At 45.0% G+C, this 20,948-nt stretch overlaps 1 protein-coding gene across 5 annotated transcripts in view; it reads left to right on the top strand.

The window, feature by feature from the left end:
- The window catches only part of KCNS1 (potassium voltage-gated channel modifier subfamily S member 1), a 71,855-nt gene that overhangs the window by 20,329 nt on the left and 30,578 nt on the right, over positions 1-20,948 (top strand). For 3 of the 5 annotated variants that reach the window (XM_083508159.1, XM_083508158.1, XM_083508157.1), the window contains 2 exons: positions 4,773-5,765; positions 16,428-20,900. In XM_083508159.1, coding sequence (XP_083364285.1) covers positions 4,800-5,765; positions 16,428-16,862 — 1,401 coding nt within the window. In that variant the 5' untranslated portion in view covers positions 4,773-4,799 and the 3' untranslated portion in view covers positions 16,863-20,900. Of the gene's footprint in view, positions 1-4,772; positions 5,766-16,427; positions 20,901-20,948 lie in introns of those variants that run through there. The other 2 variants (XR_014527295.1, XR_014527296.1) reach the window with 1 other exon arrangement.

The raw sequence follows: 20,948 nt of genomic DNA, 5'->3' as shown, positions 1-20,948 counted from the left end.
CTTACACCAACTCAAGACTTTCTCTTCATCTAGTTTACTAGATTATTCACAGTTTACTCTCAGTGACACTGTCTCTCCTTAGATGAAGGGCTGTAGCTCAGTGGAAGATAATTTGCTTGGCATGTAGAGAGTCTCAAGTTCAATCTTCAGCATCTCCAGTTAGGGCTGGAAGCGTGCTGTGCCTGAAACCTTGGGGAGGTGCTGCTAGTCCGTGTAGACAGTACTGAGCTAGATGAACCAGTGATCTGACTGTGTATAATGTAGTTTCCTACACTGGGTCTCAGGCCAATGTCTTTCTCGTTACCTTCTCCCTTCTCCTTTTAGCTGGAAGTTCCCGGGGTTGCTCCAGGAACCTTCTCTATGGAAAGTACGTATTCTGCTACTGAACTATGACCCCTTTCCAACAACATAACAGTTGTTGAAAAGGCAGCATTTTCATGAGTTTGGGCAGGTCTGCTTGTAGGAGTTGGAACTTCCATCCTCTGAGCTTAATCTTGAAGCAAGCAGAGAAACCTGGAAGAAGCAGAGGGTTGTGGGTTTTTTGTAGAACTGGGAACAACCCCAATAAATCTAGTGCAAGTTCTTTTCTGTAATAAATTCAGGACATTAACAGTAGATACTGGTTTTCTCTGTTGTATTTTGGTTTTTACCTTTAGTTCTTTCAGGGGTACTCTTCTGTCCAAGGAGTTGAAAGAAGAGTTTGGAACAGCTTCTAATACAGTAACTTTATTGCAGGTGACAGCCCAGAATTTAAGAATATTTGAAAGACCACTTTCTTCCCAGAAACCCTCTTGGGTCTTTAACAGAGGGGGGGGGGCTCTCTAGGTAATTCTACCACCCTTGGAAGTTTGGGGAGGCAGAAAAGCCTATGGAATTCCGTCTCCACAGAGGTGAATCTGACACCCTAATTGTGTAGCCTTTGTTGTATGCCAAAATTGCACCTCTTTACAATTGCCTTTTCACATATCTCATATATGTATGTATGGGTATTTGTTTAAGTGTGTATATATGTATCCTGCCCTGTGCTTCTGATTGTGAACTGGTTTAACTGATTTTGATATTGAATTTTGATATTTTTGTGATCTGCGCTAGTAACTTAGACTTTGCCTGCTCAATCTATTTCTGTACTGGCTGCAGGGAAGGTTTGTGTGTTTGTGTTTGAATGGGTTTTGTGCATGGATGGAATTGAACGGGATATGTGTACATTTACTTTGACTCTGCTCACCGCTGTTGTTGTTGATGTTGTTGCTGTTATTTCTAATTTATTACCTGCTTTTTGCCCTAGGGTCCCAAGGCAGGCTATCACATTAAAACACAGTATTAAAAACAGTTTAAAACAACTTACGGGCCATTCTGTCCTGTATCTGTCACAATATTGTTACAGTGGTGCCCCACAAGACGAATGCCTCACAAGACGAAAAACCCGCTAGACGAAAGGGTTTTCCGTTTTTCGATGCGCTTCGCAAGACGAATTTCCCTATGGGCTTGCTTCGCAAGACGAAAACATCTTGCGAGTCTTGCGATTTTTTTCGCTCCCCCCTTTTTCTAAGCCGCTAAGCCACTAAGCCGCTAATAGCCTTTTAGCCGCTAAGCCTTTAATAGCCGCTAAACCGCTAAACTGCTAAACTGCTAATAGCGCTAATCCGCTAAGCCGCTAATAGGGTTGCTTCGCAAGACGAAAAAACCGCTAGATGAAGAGACTCGTGGAACGGATTATTTTCGTCTTGCGAGGCACCACTGTACTTGCTAATGCTACGTGCTTTGAGAATTCTACATGCTGTGAGAAGCAAGCTAGAATGTGCATATTGTGGAATTTGGGGGACCAGGTTTCCTTGCATTGTCTGGTCTCTGGATGAGTCAGGTTGTCATTAGGATGAAGGTGAGCAATGGTGTAAATGATTCTCCTTCTTGCTATGTAGGCAGACGCCTGTTTTCTTCACATAAAAGCTGAGTAACTGGTGGTGGAGAGGGGGAGAAAGGGCTGTCCCAGTCAACGCTCATCTTGTGCTGAGCCTGTTTGATTCCATAGATGTTCTCCAAAAGATGGGTGGCATCACAGAAGGAATGTTTTCTTCTCCGCTCCCCTTGACTGTGCAAAATACCATCTGGAGGGGTGGCTCAGCGCAGCTTACGGTGAGGTGATTCTGGGTTGCAAGCTTACTTTGCGGGTGAGTCATCCTTTGCCTGCTGCGTCGAATTTTGCCACCTCCTTTACAGACAAAATTGCTTGTACTTTGCTCAGTTTAGGAGCTGCTATTTTGAATACGGAGCTGGAGTTTGATGGATGAGAAGGCTCAGTTTTGACTTGCTTATCGGAACCTGTTTGAGTTAGTGCTGCCTGATGACAAAGACAATGTGTTGGATGATGTGAGCTACAGACTGTTTCCATCCACGAGAAATTCAGTACATGTTCAAAGCTATAGTTGGTGCGTTACACAGCCTCCCCTCTCTTGGGCGAGGTCATCTGGTTTGGGCATACAGATGAATGGTGCATGTACCATAGAAACGGATTATTCATCTTGGTTTGAATTGTTGAGATGCTTCCAGACTGCCACACTTTTGCACATTTCTCTCATTGATCTTAGTGCAACAAGAGGGCATCTTAGAACTTATCATAGTGCATGAGGGTTCATCGCAATAAATAAGGTAAAGGGACCCCTGACCATTAGGTGCAGTTGTGACTGACTCTAGGGTTGCGTGCTCATCTCGCTCTATAGGCCGAGGGAGCCGGCATTTGTCCACAGACAGCTTCCAGGTCATGTGGCCAGAATGACTAAGCCGCTTCTGGTGAACCAGAGCAGCACATGGAAACGCTGTTTACCTTCCCGCTGGTGCGGTCCCTATTTATCTACTTGCCCTTTGGCGTGCTTTCGAACTGCTAGGTTGGCAGGAGCAGGGACTGAGCAACGGGAGCTCACCCCGTCACGGGGATTCAAACTGCCGACCTTCTGACCGGCAAGTCCTAGGCTCTGTGGTTTAACCCACAGCGCCACCCGCGTCCCACATCGCAATAAATAGCAATGACTAAATAGCACTCTGGGGCCAGAAGTCTGCTCTCCCCAACAACAACAACCCCAACTGTAAGAAGAGTGACATGGGAGGGAGCTGTCAGACCATTGGTCCATCTTGGTTTGCATTATCTACACTGATTGGAAGAGGCTCTCCAGAATTTCAGATGGGGCATTCCCAGAGATACCAGAGACTGATCCTGGGACCTTCTCCATGAAAAGTAGATGCTCTACCACTGACCTGCAGCCCTTTCCCCTGGTGAACAGAAAACCACAGTGGAAAATGCAGGATAACAACCACTCGACCGTGTCATTTTGTTATCTCAATGCAGTTTGTTAAAAACGGTATGCACTGAGTGAATTAGTTTCCCTTAGACCTATATTGAAATGGATCCCAGTTGCAGGAATGTACTGATTTTTGGAAGAGGGAAAAACGCCATCAGATTGAAAATGCAACATACATTCTGTCAAAGATTTATAAAATCATCTTAGGTGTTTTTGTGTGTGTGAGGAAGAACAAGTTAAGCAATAGATGATGGAATGGGAACATGACTTAGGCATTTCCTTACTGTTCGATACCTGCTGTGAGTACCTGGTGCCTGAGAGCAATTTATTTCTCTCCGTAAATGAATTAGCAAGAGAATGGTATTGAAATGATGACACGTTGCCAAATAATGCGGTACATTTCCAAGGTATGCTGGAAATATTGAAAGGATGGCAGAAACTATATCTGTGTGTGGAGAAATTGTCCAAAGCAAGAGACTATTGGTTAAAGATATGGGGTAAGATAAAGCAAATAGGACACAATAAGCTGGAGTTGGACGTGATACTCTTCTTATGGTTTGCAAGGTGTCTGCCAATGAATTGGCAAGACATTATTTATATGTTTGTAATAGCTAGACTATTGTCTTATTCATGCATTCAGAAGAATGTATGTGGACCTGAAGCTCTGTCAATGGAAGCCCTGCTCAAGAACTTCTGGTTGCACAACAAGGCTCCCTCTCCGCTCCTCTCTCCTCTCCTTTCTTCCCACTGCCCCCCCCCAAGATTGGTTTGGGGAAGTCAGGAGAACTCACAGAACAGTGTGCAGGGGATGAGGGTGGGATCGTTCCGTCTGGCAAGCTGCAAGGCATGGGCAGATGGAATAATTGGAAGAGTGCACCATTGACTTCCACCCAAGGTGTATAGGGTGAGGAGACCCTGCTGTCAGCTTTCCTGTCTCTGTCCGCTGCACCCTCAACCTTCTTGCATTGACCAGGAAGGTGTGAAGGAGGCTTCTAAGCACATCTAGTCTATATAGAAAGATATGGGTGGAGTGGGTGCCTAGCATGCATGACCACTCTGGGGGCAGGGACAGTGGGTATGTGCCAACACCCCCAATACACACTGCATATCCATGAAGACATTGAGAGGGCTCATGTTTTATGTGAACAAAGTGGAGAACATCAATCATTCTTGCCCCCAAGAAATGGGACAGTAAAGTCTGAAGTTATGTTTAAACTAACTAATAAGAGTGAGAATCAAGGAGGGAAGACAAAGGCAAAACAGGTTTTTAATGAATTTCACAAACTGACTTGCCTAAAGTCAGTGGCCGTCGGAGTGCAACAGGTTCTCCTCCCTTGACCTAGGGCAAATTGCTAAAACAAGCAAGGCATGGGGTATTCTAACTCACTACAAAATATGCTTTAGATTATTGCTGTACTTCAGCAGAAACTCAGTGTCTTATATAAAATCTCTCTCTCTCTCTGACTGTCTTGTTTACAGGCCAAATTAGCCCCAGCTCTGCTGATCATGGTCAACAAGACCTTAAACTATTGGGATCCCAATTTTGAGGATGAGGTCATCAACATCAACGTTGGGGGGCTGAGAAGAAGGCTGAGCTCAAGTGCCCTCTCCAAGTTCCCCGACACTCGCCTTGGGCGCTTGCTCTCCTGCGACTCGGAAGAGTCCATCTTGCAGCTGTGCGACGACTATGACGTGAGTGCCCGGGAATTCTACTTTGACCGCAACCCTGGCTTCTTCCTTTATGTGCTCCACTTCTACCAGACGGGCAAGCTGCATGTGATGGACGAGCTGTGTGTCTTCTCCTTTTGCCAAGAGATTGAGTACTGGGGCATCAACGAATTCTTCCTGGACTCCTGCTGCAGCTACCGCTACCATGAGCGGAAGCTGGAGAGCCGCCACCACAACTGGGATGAAGAAAGCGAGGTCAGCAGTGTGGACATGTCTCCAGACGAGATCTCGGATTTCAACCACGACCTGCTTCGCTACAGCACCCTGCGCTGCGGTAATGTGCGCAAGCGCCTCTGGCTCACCATGGAGAACCCGGGCTACTCCATCCCAAGCAAGCTCTTCAGCTTTGTGTCCATCAGCGTTGTGTTGGCCTCCATCGCGAGCATGTGCATCCACAGCATGCCGGAGTATCAGGAGCCCGATGAGGAAGGCATCCTGAAGGACGACATGGTGCTGGAGAACCTGGAGTACTTTTGCATCTCCTGGTTCACCTTTGAAGTGACGGCCCGTTTGCTGCTGGCGCCAAACTTGAGGAAGTTCTTCAAGCACCCCTTGAACCTGATTGACATAGTCTCAGTGCTGCCTTTCTACTTCAGCCTTCTGGTGGAAGTGACCGCGGGGAGTGACTCGGAGCTGGGCAACATGAGCAAGGTGGTGCAGGTGTTTCGCCTCATGAGGATATTCCGGGTGCTGAAGCTGGCGAGGCATTCGACGGGCCTGAGGTCCTTAGGAGCCACCTTGAAGGTAAGCCTGTCATGGAGTGGCTTGGGCTTCCTGGGATGTTGAAGGATCTCGGGGTCCAAACTGGCCATTGGTTTCAATTCATAGTATGCAGATGCATATCTTGTTCTATGTTTTCCTTGAAGAATTAATGGGCACAATGGGATTTTACTGGGAAAGTGGTGTGTGTGGGGAGGGTTATCTTTCTCTCCATTGTCATAATAGATAAACCGCTCCTTTCTCTGCCCATGCGCTGTTCTGAAATTCTTCGGACTCCACCCTAGCACGGCACATGGAGAAGGAGCGAGGGGAAAGCTGCAATGAACAGGTGGAAGTCCTTTTTCAGGTTAAAGATATGTAACCACTTGAAAGAATTAATTAGGCCTAGGACTAAATTAGGATTAAATAAGTAAATAAGAAAATGTACAATAAGAAAATTTAGGAAATATGATTATGACTGTGATATGGTTTTATGAAATAATGATATTGGAAACAGCTATATATAGTTACTAAGAAATTCAGATGGAAGAGATTAGAGGAAGTCAAGTAATATGTTTATGAAGATGGATTTTAATTAATTAATTAAGTTTTAGTTTATGTGGTGATTTGATGTATTTTATGTTTCATATTCTTTTTTCTTTTCATTTTTTCTCTCGTTATTGTTTACTCTCTCTTTTGTTATGTTTTTGTATGAAAAATAATAAATATTATTGGGGGGGGAGGAAGTCCTTTTTCAGGGCTTCTGTTGACGGGCCTGGTTAGTCAAATCCCATCCCAAGTGTTGGTCCTGACCTTTAAAACTCTAAACAGGTAAAAAGTAAAGATAAGGTAAAGAACCCCTGGACGGTTAAGTCTAGTCAAACCAGCTATAGGGTGCAGCACTCATCTCGCTTCAGGCTGAGGGTGCTGGCGTTTGTCTACAGACAGCTTTCCAGGTCATGTGGCCAGCATGACTAAGACGTTTCTGGTGCAATGGAACACTGTGATGGAAGCCAGAGTGCATGGAAACGCCATTTACCTTCCTGTTACAGTGGTACTTATTTATCTACTTGCACTGGTATGCTTTAAAACTGCTAGGTTGGCAGGAGCTGGGACAGAGAAATGGGAGCTCACCCTGTTGCGTGGATTTGAACCGCTGAACTTCTGATTGGTAAGCCCAAGAGGCTCAGTGGTTTAGACCCATGTCCCACTTTGAACAATTATAGAATCATAGAATCATAGAATCATAGAGTTGGAAGAGACCACAAGGGCCATCGACCACAAGGGCCAAGCAGGAAACACCATCAGAGCACTCCTGACATATGGTTGTCAAGCCTCTGCTTAAAGACCTCCAAAGTAGGAGACTCCACCACACTCCTTGGCAGCAAATTCCACTGTCGAACAGCTCTTACTGTCAGGAAGTTCTTCCTAATGTTTAGGTGGAATCTTCTTTCTTGTAGTTTGGATCCATTGCTCCGTGTCCGCTTCTCTGGAGCAGCAGAAAACAACCTTTCTCCCTCCTCTATGTGACATCCTTTAATATATTTGAACATGGCTATCATATCACCCCTTAACCTCCTCTTCTCCAGGCTAAACATGCCCAGCTCCCTTAGTCGTTCCTCATAAGGCATCGTTTCCAGGCCTTTGACCATTTTGGAGGCCCAGTTGCTTAAAAGGCTTCCAGGTACCTATATGAAACTATATGAAACTGCCAGAGCACTAAAAGCAGCTGGCGAGACCTTGCTTGTATGTCAGTCAGGAAGGCTAGGCTAGGAGTCAGAAACTTTTCAGTGGCAGCCCCAAACTTATGGAACTCCACCCCATAAGAAATCCCCACATCTTTTAGTTGGGAATAGATTGTGTGCTTCCTGTGTGCTGCTGATCTGTCGCTTTTACTGTTTTAATGCTCTACATGTGTTTTATAACTGTTTTTATCTGATACAATATGCTGCCTTAGCAAAATACTGCATTTCAAAATGTGGCTAGTAAGTCTGTTAGATAAATAAGTGTAAATAGACAAGGCTGGGCTTCTGTGTCCTGCAAAGCCTCCTGATGTTTCACAGAGGTGGTTTCAAAGCCTTCGAACTAAGTAACACATATCCAAGTATTATTATTTTTTCTTGATCCTGTTCCTTACGTTCAGACATTTACTTCTCTGGTGCAAAATTTGGATTTTGGAAAGGAGGAAAAATACCATATCTGCTGTCCTAAACCATCTGGCCTAATTGCGAACCCCTTGAAATTTCCAGGCGATACCCTAGGATGTTTTCCTTGCTCAGTGGAGCATAGCTCTTTATAATTTGTGATCCTCCTGCCAGCCAGCCTTAGGCTGACCTGCAAGAGCTGGCATTTGTCTGACACCAGAAGGAGTTTTCAGGCTGGCTGGCTGCATCTGCATGACTGGCTGTCTGAGCAAGTGGCAGAGATGGGATCTCCTGTAATGTAGCGGGTGTTTATCTGTGGGTTCTGCTGGGGTTTTCTACTCTTGTTCTCAAAGGGCCTCCCATATTGTAATGAGAACAGGCAAGACTCTCCATCTGCAAGAAGATGAATCGTTCAGTTTCAGCCTTGCAGGGAGCTGCCCAAAAGTGACCTCACCAAGCATAGGACCAAGGGATATGTATGTATTTATTCAGCAGGCTTTATCTATACCACTTAATCATCGAAACCTCTAAACTGTTTGCATAAAATATCCATTAAAATGACCAATACAATCATATGCTAAAAACAAGTTTACTTATTCCTCCCCCACAAAATGTATGAAGTCAGCTGTTTTAGAAACATGCATTGTAAAATAGGATTACATATAAAAATATATGTCAAATGGGTATCTGGGTATGCTTGCTTACACCAGAAAGTTTTTAGCTGGTGCTTAAAGCAGTACAGTGAAGGTGTCCGGTTAATATAAATGGGCAGAGAGTTCCAAAGCTTAGGTGCTGCCACACTGAAGGATCAGGAAGGAACATTATGTGGCACTTGTAAAAGTGCCATTTCGCAGACTGAAGTGATTGAGTAGGTCAATATATATGGGGTAAGGCAATCCTCCAGCTGGTCCTAAGATATTACGTAGTGAAGAGCATGCTATTTATTATGTAGTGAATTTGCTGCAGAATTTTACACAGTTGAAGGGTCCTGATGGGTTTGCCAGGATCCAGACCTTTGATCATCTTGGTTGCCCTCCTCTGCACACATTCCAGCTTGCCAATGTCCTTCTTAAAAATTGTGGTCTCTCCCCAGAATTGGACAAAGTATTCCAGGTGTGGTCTGACCAAGGGAGAATAGAGTGGTACTGTTACTTCCATTGATCCAGACACTCTATTTCTGTTGATGCAGCATAGAATAGCATTAGCTGCTAAGGTCATTTTGAATCCTGATTCTGTCTTCTGCAGCATTAGCTACCCCTCCCAGTTTGGTGTCATCTGCAGATTTGATGAGCACCCCTTCAATTCCTTCATCCAAGTTGTTTATAAAGACGTTGAACAACAATGGGCCCAGGACAGAACCCTGTGGCCACCCTGCTTGTCATTTTTTCCCAGGGTGATGAGGAACTGTTAATGAGTACTTGTTGGGTTCACTCAGTCAACCAGCTACAAATATACCTAACAGTTACTTCGTTCAACCCACATTTTACCAGCTTCCTTGCAAGAATATCATGGGGAACTTTGCCAAAAGCCTTCCTGAAATCAAGAGACACTGTGTTCACAGAGTTCCCCCCGATCCACCAAGCTTATAACACTGTCAAAAAAAGAAATGAGATTTGTATGGCATAACTTGTTTTTGAGAAACGCAGGCTGGGTCTTAGTAATCACAGCATTCTTTTTTAAGTCCTTGCAGACCCGACGGTTGAATTATCTGTTCCAGGACCTTTCCTGGTATTGATGTCAAACTTATCTAGTCTCACCCCGTGCAATGCAGGACTCTCAGCTAAAGCATCCATGACAGGTGGCCATCCAACCTCTGCTTAAAAACCTCCAATGAAGGAGAGTCCACAACCTCCCTAGAGAATCGGTTCCACTGTCAAACAGCTCTTACTGTCAGAAAGTTCTTCCTGATGTTCAGTCAGAATCTCCTTCCTTGTAACTTGAAGCCATTGGTTCTAGTCTTACCCTCTGGAGCAGGAGGAAACAAGCTTGCTCTATCTTCCATGTGATGCCCTTGCAATATTTGAAGATGGCTATCAAATCGCCTCTCAGTCTCCTCTAAACCAGGCTTTTTTTTAAAAAAAAAAATCATTTTTATTGGTTTTACAAATACAAAATACCAATAAACACAAATTAGTAAAAACATATCTGTATAGCGAGATTCTCTGAATTGTGAGACTCCCCCCCCCCATTCCCTCCATGGGGTCTCATTTTAAGGATCTGCAACTGCATATTCGTGTACTCTAATTTTTATATCAAATGATATTGTCCGTGGTGTCTTTTTACACCACAAGTGAGTCAAAATCCTGCTCTTGTTTCCATCTGCTTACAGTGGTCTCCTAGGTAACTTATAAATTTCCCCATTCTTTTATAAAGTTTTTATCCTCTTGGTTTCTGAGTTTTCCAGTCAGCTTTGCCATCTCGGCATAGTCCATCAGCTTGGTTTTCCATTCTTCTCTGGTAAGGACCTCTAATCCAGACTTAACATACCCATCTCCCTCAACCGTTTCTCATAAGGCTTGGTTTCCAGACCCTTGATCATCCCTTCTTGGTTGCAGAAACCTGGTTATAAAGTTCTCTCCCCATGGAGGAGGATGCTTATATTGCTGTCATTTAGGCATGAAATGAACACACCCAGAGAGAGCACTGCTGTTTCTGAAAGGTTTACCTGCTTCCAGTTTTATTCAGTGTTTTATCTTGAAGTTTACTTCATTGTTGTATATCCGGGTCATCCACCCTGGGCCTGTTTTATATTTAGTGGTCAAATGTAACATACCTGACCAAGTTTGACCCTAGTTCTTAAAGAAGGCGGGGAGCCTTGATGCAAACCAAGCATGAGCTCTGGAAGCAGGAAACCGCCTATTTTGGGACATTGGGACAGGAAGGTAGTGATGGTGCAACAAGGAGGAGACACAGCGTAAGTGGAGCTCCGGTTTGGAAGTATATTTCTCATCACTGCTTTGTGCTGTAAGCGTAGTTTGTTTTATTGCTTCTCCCCGCTGCCTCCCCTGCTCACGCAGCCAGCAAAGTGAGAGGCCAGAAGTAAAAGTAATGGCTGCTATAAGAAGATGAAAATGTGTTATTGATCCAGAAACCTGGGACCCATTATCTCCAAGTGTAAATTTCACCCAGATATCTTTGTCTAGTTTTTCCTTTTTATGAGCTACCACCTTCCTTGCTGGTAGGATGAAGTTTTTATTCCCTAACTTAGTTTTCTCCCCCAGCATTTTCATGCTCTCTGCTCCCCCACTCATTCACACACTCATTCACACAGCATCTTTGGTTGCTCCACATTTCTGGCTGGGTTGCACTTGGATCAGCTGCCCCCCCCCCTCTCTCTATTTTGACAGTTTCATTTTGAGCCTGACTGTCACTATACTGTTGTCCCAGCCTGTCTGTCAATTGTGTCCCTGCCTATAAATAACCAGCTCTGACAGATCTTGTTCTGCTCATGTCACGTGACTCTGGGTTAGTCCTCCTCGCTGCTGCTGCTGCTTGGCGATGGCAAGAGGGACTTCCATTCCCCCACCTGACACGCCTGAGCGAAAAACACGCGTCCCTAACGTTGACGGATGGACTTGTCATCTTTTGACAGCGACACATGGGTCATTCAGTGTAAGCAGCAGTTCCAGCTGTAGTCAGCTGGTCGGTTGTGATCCTTCCCTGTGCCGTAGAGCAAATACTGAGCAGCATAATCCATTTCTTCGGCTCCATTTTGAAGACATAAGAGGGACGTGCTGGAGGAGAATTGCCAACATATAAAGACTGATGCAAAGGCCTTTGACGAGCGGATTTGAGTTCTCAAAGATCCTGCCTGAGGACTGAGAGGAGAGGACTCTTGCCCTTCACAAGAGATGCCCACAGGAAACATTTTAAGGCTGCCCACCCTATGCCCACCCTTCAACCTTGACTACATTTGTACCATATTTTTAAAGCACTATGATGCCACTTTAAACAGTCGTGGCTCCCCCTAAAGAATTCTGGGAGCTGTAGTTTAAGGGAGCTGCATTTTCCCCGTAATCCCCCAGAGCTGATGGGGGGAGCGGAGAGCAGGGGGGAAGCCCTGCTATGCTAGAGGGAGCCTTTGTGTTGGCTTCCACCAGTGGAACTGCTTAGTAGAGTGAGCAGCCCCCCACCCCCATCCATCCCTGAACATCTTTTGCTATCCAAGAGGGTAGGTTTGTTAGCTGACAAGGCTTCAGTCATGCCTATAATCATGTCTCTAAAAAGGAGAACTTCATCTGATACATTTCTGCAAATTAAAGACTGTTGACATTGATGTTTTGGTGTTTTATTATTATTAGGTGGGATCAGTCGGATACATCCTGGCAGCACAATGATTTACACTTGTACAATGGAGCTCCCATGCCCTCTTCAAGTTTGGGAAACCAATTGTGGTGGGAGGAGTGGAGTAAATTCTGTTGCGCAAGTGTCAATCCTTGCACTGTTAGGATGCATTAGCTGGATATAATGATTATTTATTAATTCATGTACCACTTAATTGCCAAGGTGGCTTCTAAGCAGTTTACAAGTATAAAAAACCCATTATAAAAATATTAACACACATAATTGAAAGGTGTGTGTGTGTGTGTGTGTGTGAGAGAGAGAGAGAGAGAGAGAGAGAGAGAGAGAAGTATGGCAGTCCCAGCTTGACTCAGAAACTGGAAATGTTCCATTTTGACCCCTTCTCTGAAATCTGGCACTGGATATTGCCTCTCTCTGTTATGCCAACATAGTCATCCGCTAGGATTGCCAAAACCAATTTGGAAAAAGGAGGAGCTTTGGTAAAATGCAGCTTCTACTGTTACAAGCCTTTCAGCAACTGGGGATTTATTATTATTATTATTATTATTTATTTGCCCATCTACCCTTCTGTAAAATTGCATAGACCCAATCCTGCTTGAAGCCCCTCGCACCAGCAACCTCCTTGATCTTCCCTGTGGCTGAGTTGGCACCACACGCAGACACGTCTTCTGGCATTGCGTGAGCCTCCCCCTCCCATTTTCAAGTCCCTGCTCTGCACTCTGCGAAAGGGAGGAGAGTGACAGATATTTATTTGCCATCAGGAAATCAATCTCCTCCCTGCCAAACATCGCAGACACCAGATGGGTGTTTGTCTCGGGTGAATGCAAACCAGGGACTTGCCCAACGTACGGCTGGCACTGGTGCCAATCTGGAGTCCAGCCCCGTCTACATCTTGAGAGGCAGGCTGGCAGCACCAGGCAGATTCTTGATGGCTCCATGTTTTGCCCTTCAGAAAAGCTGCGCTGGGAGTTGGAGAAACACTAAGGGCATCGAAGGCTGCCTGGACCCTTGAGGCTCTATTTGCATTAGTCACAGGAGGGCTGGTGGTCAGCAGAGCATCTTGATTCTTATTCTGAGAGCTGTTAAGAAGCATATTGATCCAGGAAGGCGCCTGGACCCTAGATAAACAGATATTAAGCTGGTGACACTGGGGAGCAAGGGTGTTTATGTGTTTTTAGCACCTCCTTCCAAGGCTTCAATCCTTCATAAGAGAGCCATGAATCTCACCAGTCAATAACAGGTTCAGCACACTCCTGGGAGTGACTCTCAGAAGTAAGGCATACCGAGTTCAGTAGGGCTTAAGGTAAAGGGTAAAGGGACCCTTGACCGTTAGGTCCAGTCGCGGACAACTCTGGGGTTGCGGCACTCAGCTCGCTTTATTGGCCGAGGGAGCCAGTGTACAGCTTCCGGGTCATGTGGCCAGCATGACTAAGCCACTTCTGGCGAACCAGAGCAGCGCACGGAAATGCCGTTTACCTTCCTGCTGGAGCGGTACCTATTTATCTACTTGCACTTTGGCGTGCTTTCGAACTGCTAGGTTGGCAGGAGCAGGGACCGAGCAACGGGAGCTCACCCCGTTGCAGGGATTCAAACCACCGACCTTCTGATCGGCAAGCCCTAGGCTCTGTGGTTTAGACCACAGTGCCACCCGTGTTTACTCCCAGGTAAATGGGTGTAGGATTATTCTGCGAAATGAGACGTTCTACAAACAGTTTGAATGGCAACAAAAGTCACCTGCTTGCAATTTAGTTGGTCTCTCTGCAGTACAAATGGCTCTCCCACCCTACGCCATTATGAACTGAGAGGGTGGGAGAAATGAGAGCATATTATTTTAATATAATGATTCTGAGCTGCACAAGTGTACAAGAAAAAACAAATCTGTAACAAGCTATTTCAAATGTTGCAGCTGTGAAATATTAAGAGGTTGCAAATTGGATACAGTGCAAGCATACCTAACTGTGTCTGCATTGCAAGCTCTTTAAGTCTCATATTATTTGTATTTTAACGAGTATTTATTAAAGTTATTGGTTGCGTTTTTGCCATAGCAGCTTAAAGCACCTTGCAATGTTTTAAGCCAACAACCACATATGTACGTTAAAGCCAGCTTTAAAAAGCAATCTTAAAGACAATTCTGGGTTTTTTAAAAGCAAGATTAAAACATCTCACCCATGCAAAAAGACCATAGATCATTAAAAGCCAAAGACCTGACGGAAAAAAAGTTGTGGCTTGGCACACCAAGATATATAATGATGGCACCAGGCGAGCTTCTCTGGGGTGAGTATTCTACAAGCAGGAAGTCACAACTGCAAAGGCTGGTTCTCATGGAAGGGGCACACAAAGGAGGGAGGATCATCTGAGGATGATGATCGCAGAGGTATTGGCTGTGGCATTGTTATTGTTTAGTCGTTTAGTCGTGTCCGACTCTTCGTGACCCCATGGACCAGAGCACACCAGGCATCCCTGTCTTCCACTGCCTGCCGTAGGCATATGCCTATGCCTGCTGTGGCATAGGCATCAATATAATGTCGCTGTGTTGCACACTGCTCTGAAAATCATCCAAGAAAGAGGTTGGTTGGTTGGTTTAATGGTACTGGAGACAGCCCAAGCTCTGCATTCCCAGGGTCTGTGTTTCACTCAACATTAATGCAGGGCAGGTGATTAGGGACAAAACTGTGGGAGGGGTACTAAACCCTTGTCAGTTTGCATTTCTTGGTACAGAAAGTACTGATCTGATGTGTAGAGATCTTTCCTATTCTAATTAATTCAAGAGGGTTCTAGAAGCTTCTCTGTGTGAAAGAAACAAGTGGAAGGTTCATGGTGTTTGGGTTATTCCTTCAGAGAAGATGAGTACAGCTGGTTTAAACTGGTTATCTTATCTCTTCTGTCAAGGTTATGCTGACTATAATAAGAGGCCAAAAGGAGCCTGGGTTTTCTTTTCTTTTCTTTTCTTTTCTTTTCTTTTCTTTTCTTTTCTTTTCTTTTCTTTTCTTTTCTTTCTTTCTTTCTTTTTATTGAATTTTAAATTGGTTATTTATATACACATTCTATTCACTCTTTAACATATATCGTACACATATAAAAACCAAACAATAACAATATTTCTACACAAGTGACTTCCCGCCACCTCAGTGCAGCTTCTTCTGTCTTCTTTCTCTTTTCAACTGTGTTGTTTTCCCTTATTGTCTTTCTAATACATAATTTATCTTATCTATCTGATCTTTACCTTGCAAAATTTAGTTTTATTTGAGAACAATGTTTTCCCAGATGATCTTTTACACATTCTCTTTTCCCAGATAATCTTTTACACATTACTTTCTCTTTCTATCTCTTTTCCTTCTGGTGTGGTGTTCTGTATATAGTGTTAAGGTTTAGTCTTATTATAAGTTATTGAAATATTAAGTTAAGTCTGCTGCAACTGGATTTCTTACGGACAGTGCCAATCCTGAAGGTATTATATTTGTGACCATTATGCTCATTTGCCTTCAGTAGCAGCAAAGCTCTGCTGGATGAAATACCATTGCCTCTGGTCTATTTTTTGAGAATCCTGCAACGTGTTTAGGTTTTAATTCAGCTAACTATATGTTGGAATCTACTCTGGATCAATATTGAGTAGAATTCCATGACAACCCTTCCCATCCACCGATTCTTCTGCTCCAGTGCCCTCCCAGGCAGATGCTGGACTGCAGCTGTCTCCCATTATCACTGAGCAGTGGGTGTGCTGCCTGGGGCTAGTGATGGGTGGAGTCCACAGACCCCCCACCCTTCCCATAGCAAGTGGAGGATTAGAAGACTACAGTGGTACCTCGAGTTACAGACACTTCAGGTTACAGACTCCGCTTACCCAGAAATAGTACCCCGGGTTAAGAACTTTGCTTCAGGATGAGAACAGAAATCATGCTCCGGCAGCGCGGCGGCAGCAGGAGGCCTCATTAGCTAAAGTGGTGCTTCAGGTTAAGAACAGTTTCAGGTTAAGAACGGACCTCCGGAACGACGTAAGTTCTTAACCCAAGGTACCACTGTATTGATTGAGGCAACTTGTAGTTCCACCCTACGTAGGTTCATGACACTTGCTATCTGAGTTCCCACATGATACAAAGAGGGATGTCCCTGTCTTCAGAGGGGGCAAGGAGCCAACCAGCTTCTCAAGGAGCAGAAAAGCCAAGAAGGTCCCCATGACCTTCCTTCCCTCTAAGAATCTCTTTATTCTCAGTTGTAGGCTGTTTCTGCCTATTCCCATGATCTTTTCTATTCTCCTTTTCAGCACAGCTACAGAGAAGTGGGAATCCTACTCCTGTACTTGGCCGTTGGGGTGTCCGTATTCTCTGGAGTGGCCTACACAGCTGAAAAAGAAGAAGATGTTGGCTTTGATACCATCCCCGCCTGCTGGTGGTGGGGGACAGTGAGCATGACCACCGTCGGCTACGGAGATGTTGTGCCAGTGACGGTGGCCGGCAAGCTGGCTGCTTCCGGCTGCATTCTGGGCGGGATTTTGGTCGTGGCGTTACCCATCACCATCATCTTCAACAAGTTCTCCCACTTCTACCGCCAGCAGAAGGCCCTCGAGGCCGCTGTGCGGAACAGTGATAAGAAGGAACCGGAGGACTCTGAGAATTACCCGAGCCAAGAGTCAGAGTTTTGCAGTGAGGCCTACCAGAGAGACGATGACTTTACCAGAAACATACTTCCAGTCCATTGAGACGGACAGGGAATCAGGGACTTCAATTCTGGCATCAGGCTTCCAGGCAAGGAGCTCGTGAGATGGTCGCAGGAGCAAATATCTCGGCCATTGTGGGCCCATTAGTTATCAGTGACCTGTTGCAGAATCACTTGCCTCCTGAGCCAATACAGGATACCAACTCACCTTATGCATCTGGATTTCCAGTATTTTGCCCAAGACGCTATACACTGTGACTGACTCGATCCTCTACCCACCAAGGGACCGTTGGAGCCAAATGGCCAAACCGCTATGCTTCTTGATGCAGTCCATATCTCATCCCTCCAGAGCAGCAAAAGAGGGTAGCTTTACCATTATCAGCACTTTTTAAGGTCCTTGCAGGGGTGTGTGAGTGGGGAAAATGCTATTAGCAACCCTCAGGTATAACCGACAGGCAGGGGAGCAAGGCATCCTGGCTGTATCAGAAATGCAAGACTAGAATCCTAGCAGATAATAGGCAAATGGCGCAACCATTTTTTAAAGGCTCTTTTTCTCATTTTAGGCGTTCAGCAGCCATCCCAGTAACAACCACCATGTCCTTAGTTCAGATACAACCAAATGCTCTCCACTGTCCGTCAAGTTGTCAGTACACAACATTATTCCCCCACCCCAATTTCTGTGCTCTGAAGACCGGATTATGATTCTGCTTCAGCTGTTGCCAAAGAGACCAGATAATGGTTGCAAAGTCTATCCTGAGTTTCTGTGACAAAGTGTTGTTTGTGGCTTATGAGATTTATAGAAGAACGAACCTCCTGGCTCCCTTGATAAATGTCTGTCCAACAGAGACAGTGGAGACTTATCAGTGGATGCAGAAGAATTAAATAGATTTGAAGCTGATGAAGGAAAACAGGGCAGGGTGGTGTGGTGTGGGAGAATTGTGATACCTGGATGTGCTGAATAAGGGTTGGAGTACATCACAGGGTGGGTGGGGCTGCTACTTAGTGCCTCATGGCCAATTCTCCACCCCAACCCTCAATGTTTTAGAATGAAATGGATGCTTTTTCTACAACTATGCATGGTATACCCTTGCCTTCTCAGCATTGGTGCCCAAAGCTCAATGAAATTGAAAGATTAGATTTTTTAAAAAAGATACTAAAGCAAATGTCTGATACAATTCAACTGTCACAAAATAATAGTGTCAGCCATTGGAGTAGTAGATAGCTTTAAATTAGGCCTCATCTGCACTGTACACTTAAAGCAGCCCTGGCTTTCCCCCAAGGAATTCTGGGAGCTGGAGTTCGTTAAGGGTGCTGAGAACTATTAGGAGGCTCGTGTTCTCCTTAGAGAGTTGCAATTCCCATAGTGCTTTAACAATCAATCCCTCTTCACATGGAACTCTTGAGAATTGTAGCTTTGTGAAAGGAATAGGGAGCCTTCTTACAACTCTCAGCATGCTTAACAAACTACAGCTCCCAGAATTCCTTGAGGGGAAGCCATGACAGTTCGCAGGGGCATCATAGCCCTCTGAATGTATGGTGTAAATGTGGCTGCTGATACTGCTGTGTAGACATGGCTGGAATAGGCACAGGTTATCTTAAAGGGGTTTTTGTTTTAGCTGCAGATGTGTTTACCTCATTTCTGATTATGGTTCCTCTCCCAGTACTTTGCTCATATTGGGAATCCCTCGTCTCAGTGGAGGAGGAGGTGGAAGAAAGCTTTCAGCTAGGCTCCATACACTCATGACAGGACAGCCATAGCACCCATGCAAATATAGCTGCAGAAAATATGGCCCATAGCAAGGGGATAGCAGTGGGTTTTCTTCTCATTGGTCACAAGGTGTTATATAACTGACACATGATTATAAGGCTCGGACAGCAGCAGTAACATAATACTGTCATTGGGGCCAACGAAAATGCCACAAGATAATGAGCAAGCTTCCAAGAACGCAAAACTCTCCTTTGAGGCGAAGGTTAAGCAAGAAAGCACAGGGTGGGAAGATGCCACACTTTACCATTTGTAACAATCTGAAAATGGACTAGAGGAGGCATTGGGCAGGTTTAATTAGCCTGGCCTGAGCTAGTTGCAAACAACAAATGAATCTTTGGGTTCACCAAAGGCTACGAGAAGGAAGAAGCAATGACTAGCTTTCGCTTTTGAAAATATCAATGGCAGCAGTTACTCTGGTCTGTTTCTAAAGCTAATCAGAACAGAAACATCTCTTATAAGGTAGACTTAACACTTACAAGAGCTCTGCCAATGATAACTCTGGCATGGCAGCCCCCAAATTGTTTTAGGATCCCATTGTGGACACGGACCTTTGTTTTGTTTTTGTCTTTAGTAGTTGTGTGTCTGAGAGAAGTTAAACAAGATCTTCAGGGAAGAGGACCCTTTTCCAAGATGGAATCCAGCAGGGGAACCTGAGGAAAACTGGGGGGTTCTGATTAGCACTGCAAACCTTGAATCACTAAAGAATTCCTGTTGGTTTATTGGGGTTAATTCATAGTGGGTGGTGTGAGGATTGTGGCCCAATAACCTAATCCTTTACACTTGCTGCACCCAGAATGCACTGCAGCAGCTAACACGATTTTCCTCTGGACGCTACAGGGCCAATGATAGATTACACAGGTACCAATGCTTGGGCAAATTAGCAAGCCATTTCAGTTTTGCAAGCCAGTCTTTTGGCACGCAAGTTCCATTTTGGTCCAATTGCTTTGTACCTTGTACGTCTCAGGCTTGCTGTGGGGTCTCTCGTTCTCTGTGCTCTACTGCTCAATGCGCTATCATCGATCTCTGTTCAAAGAAAAATGGAGAATTATTAGGGGCCCGCAAGTGTTTTTCCTGGTGGATTCAAATTAATTTAGCGGAGTTTCCCTTCAGCAGCGAGCTTTGCACCGAGCATGTGGGAATTCTTCTGCTGGCATGGGCATGTGATGATAATGAAATGTCACTATTATGGGATGAGCAGGCTGCGGAGCTCAGGGCCTACTCCAGGCGGCAAAAAGCACAGCCTTCCACGAACACCCCAGGGGATGCTGATGCAACGCAACCGTAAAGTCTGTGAATGGCAAATAGCACGGCTCCCTGTGTGCTAGGCAGCTGGAGGAACTTTCTTCCAGTGTTCCTGCCTGCCTGCCAGCTGCTCTCTTAATCCCTGAGGTCTCTTTCTGAAGTAGGCAAAGGGAACAGGAAGCTTGCTGACAACAGAGTCGAGCCATTGTTCCATCTAGCCATTGTTCACATTGACTAGCAAGCAGAGTCCCAGGATTTCAGGCTTTCTCCCAGCCCTCTGTGGAGATGGCTGGGGATAGAACCTGGACCTTCTGCATGCCAAGCAAGTGACCTGCCCAAGAGCGACAGTGCTTCCCTAAAGGGTTGCAGCCAGGAAATAAATATGCTGATGGCCCCAGAAGAAGAAACTGCATCTGCCCAAATGTATCCCCCCTGAAAAATGAAGGGGCACCGTTATTCCTTGTCAGTCCTATTATGCCCCCTGGGGCTATTTAGGGAACATGGGTGGGGGGGTATAAATTGAATTATTAATAACAATAAACCCAAAACTCCCTTCTGAATGACTCTCAAGGGGAATACACATGCAATGCATTTATAAATATGTAAGCGAGTCTTTGCACACGTTTTTTTCGAAACGCCGGAATTACGGCTCTTTCTGATAAAGAAAGAATGCTTAACGAACATGCCAGAATTCCCTAGCTCAGTGGAACAGGCCGTGTTTTTTTGTGGGCAAATTTCCCTGGCACCTCCTGTTCGGATTGGGACAGAGTCCTTTCTGAAACCTCGCATAGCAGCTGCCGGTCAGTGAGAGCATGCTGAGCTAGGTGGAACAATGATCTGATGAGGAATGTGTTTAAAAGTAACATTAAGTAAAGCGTGCAGTGTATAACATGCACATCCAGAGACATACCACACATGACATAGACCTTTAACCCCTCCTGTGCATATAAAACCTATGCATATAAAACCTCATTAAGCTGGCAACACTTCATAAAACATGTATAAGTACATTCATTCTTAGATGCTTCTCATTTGAATAAAGCTCTTTTCCCCTGTCTTCCAAAACAAAAATCAGCTTAGCGCTACCGGATCTCATTTTAATTAAAGCAGTTAATTTGT

Source organism: Podarcis liolepis (genome assembly GCF_965112155.1).
Source record: "Podarcis liolepis genome assembly, chromosome: 6".
In the NCBI taxonomy this organism is placed as follows: Eukaryota; Metazoa; Chordata; class Lepidosauria; order Squamata; family Lacertidae; genus Podarcis; species Podarcis liolepis.
This window is presented reverse-complemented; position numbering and strand designations above follow the sequence as displayed.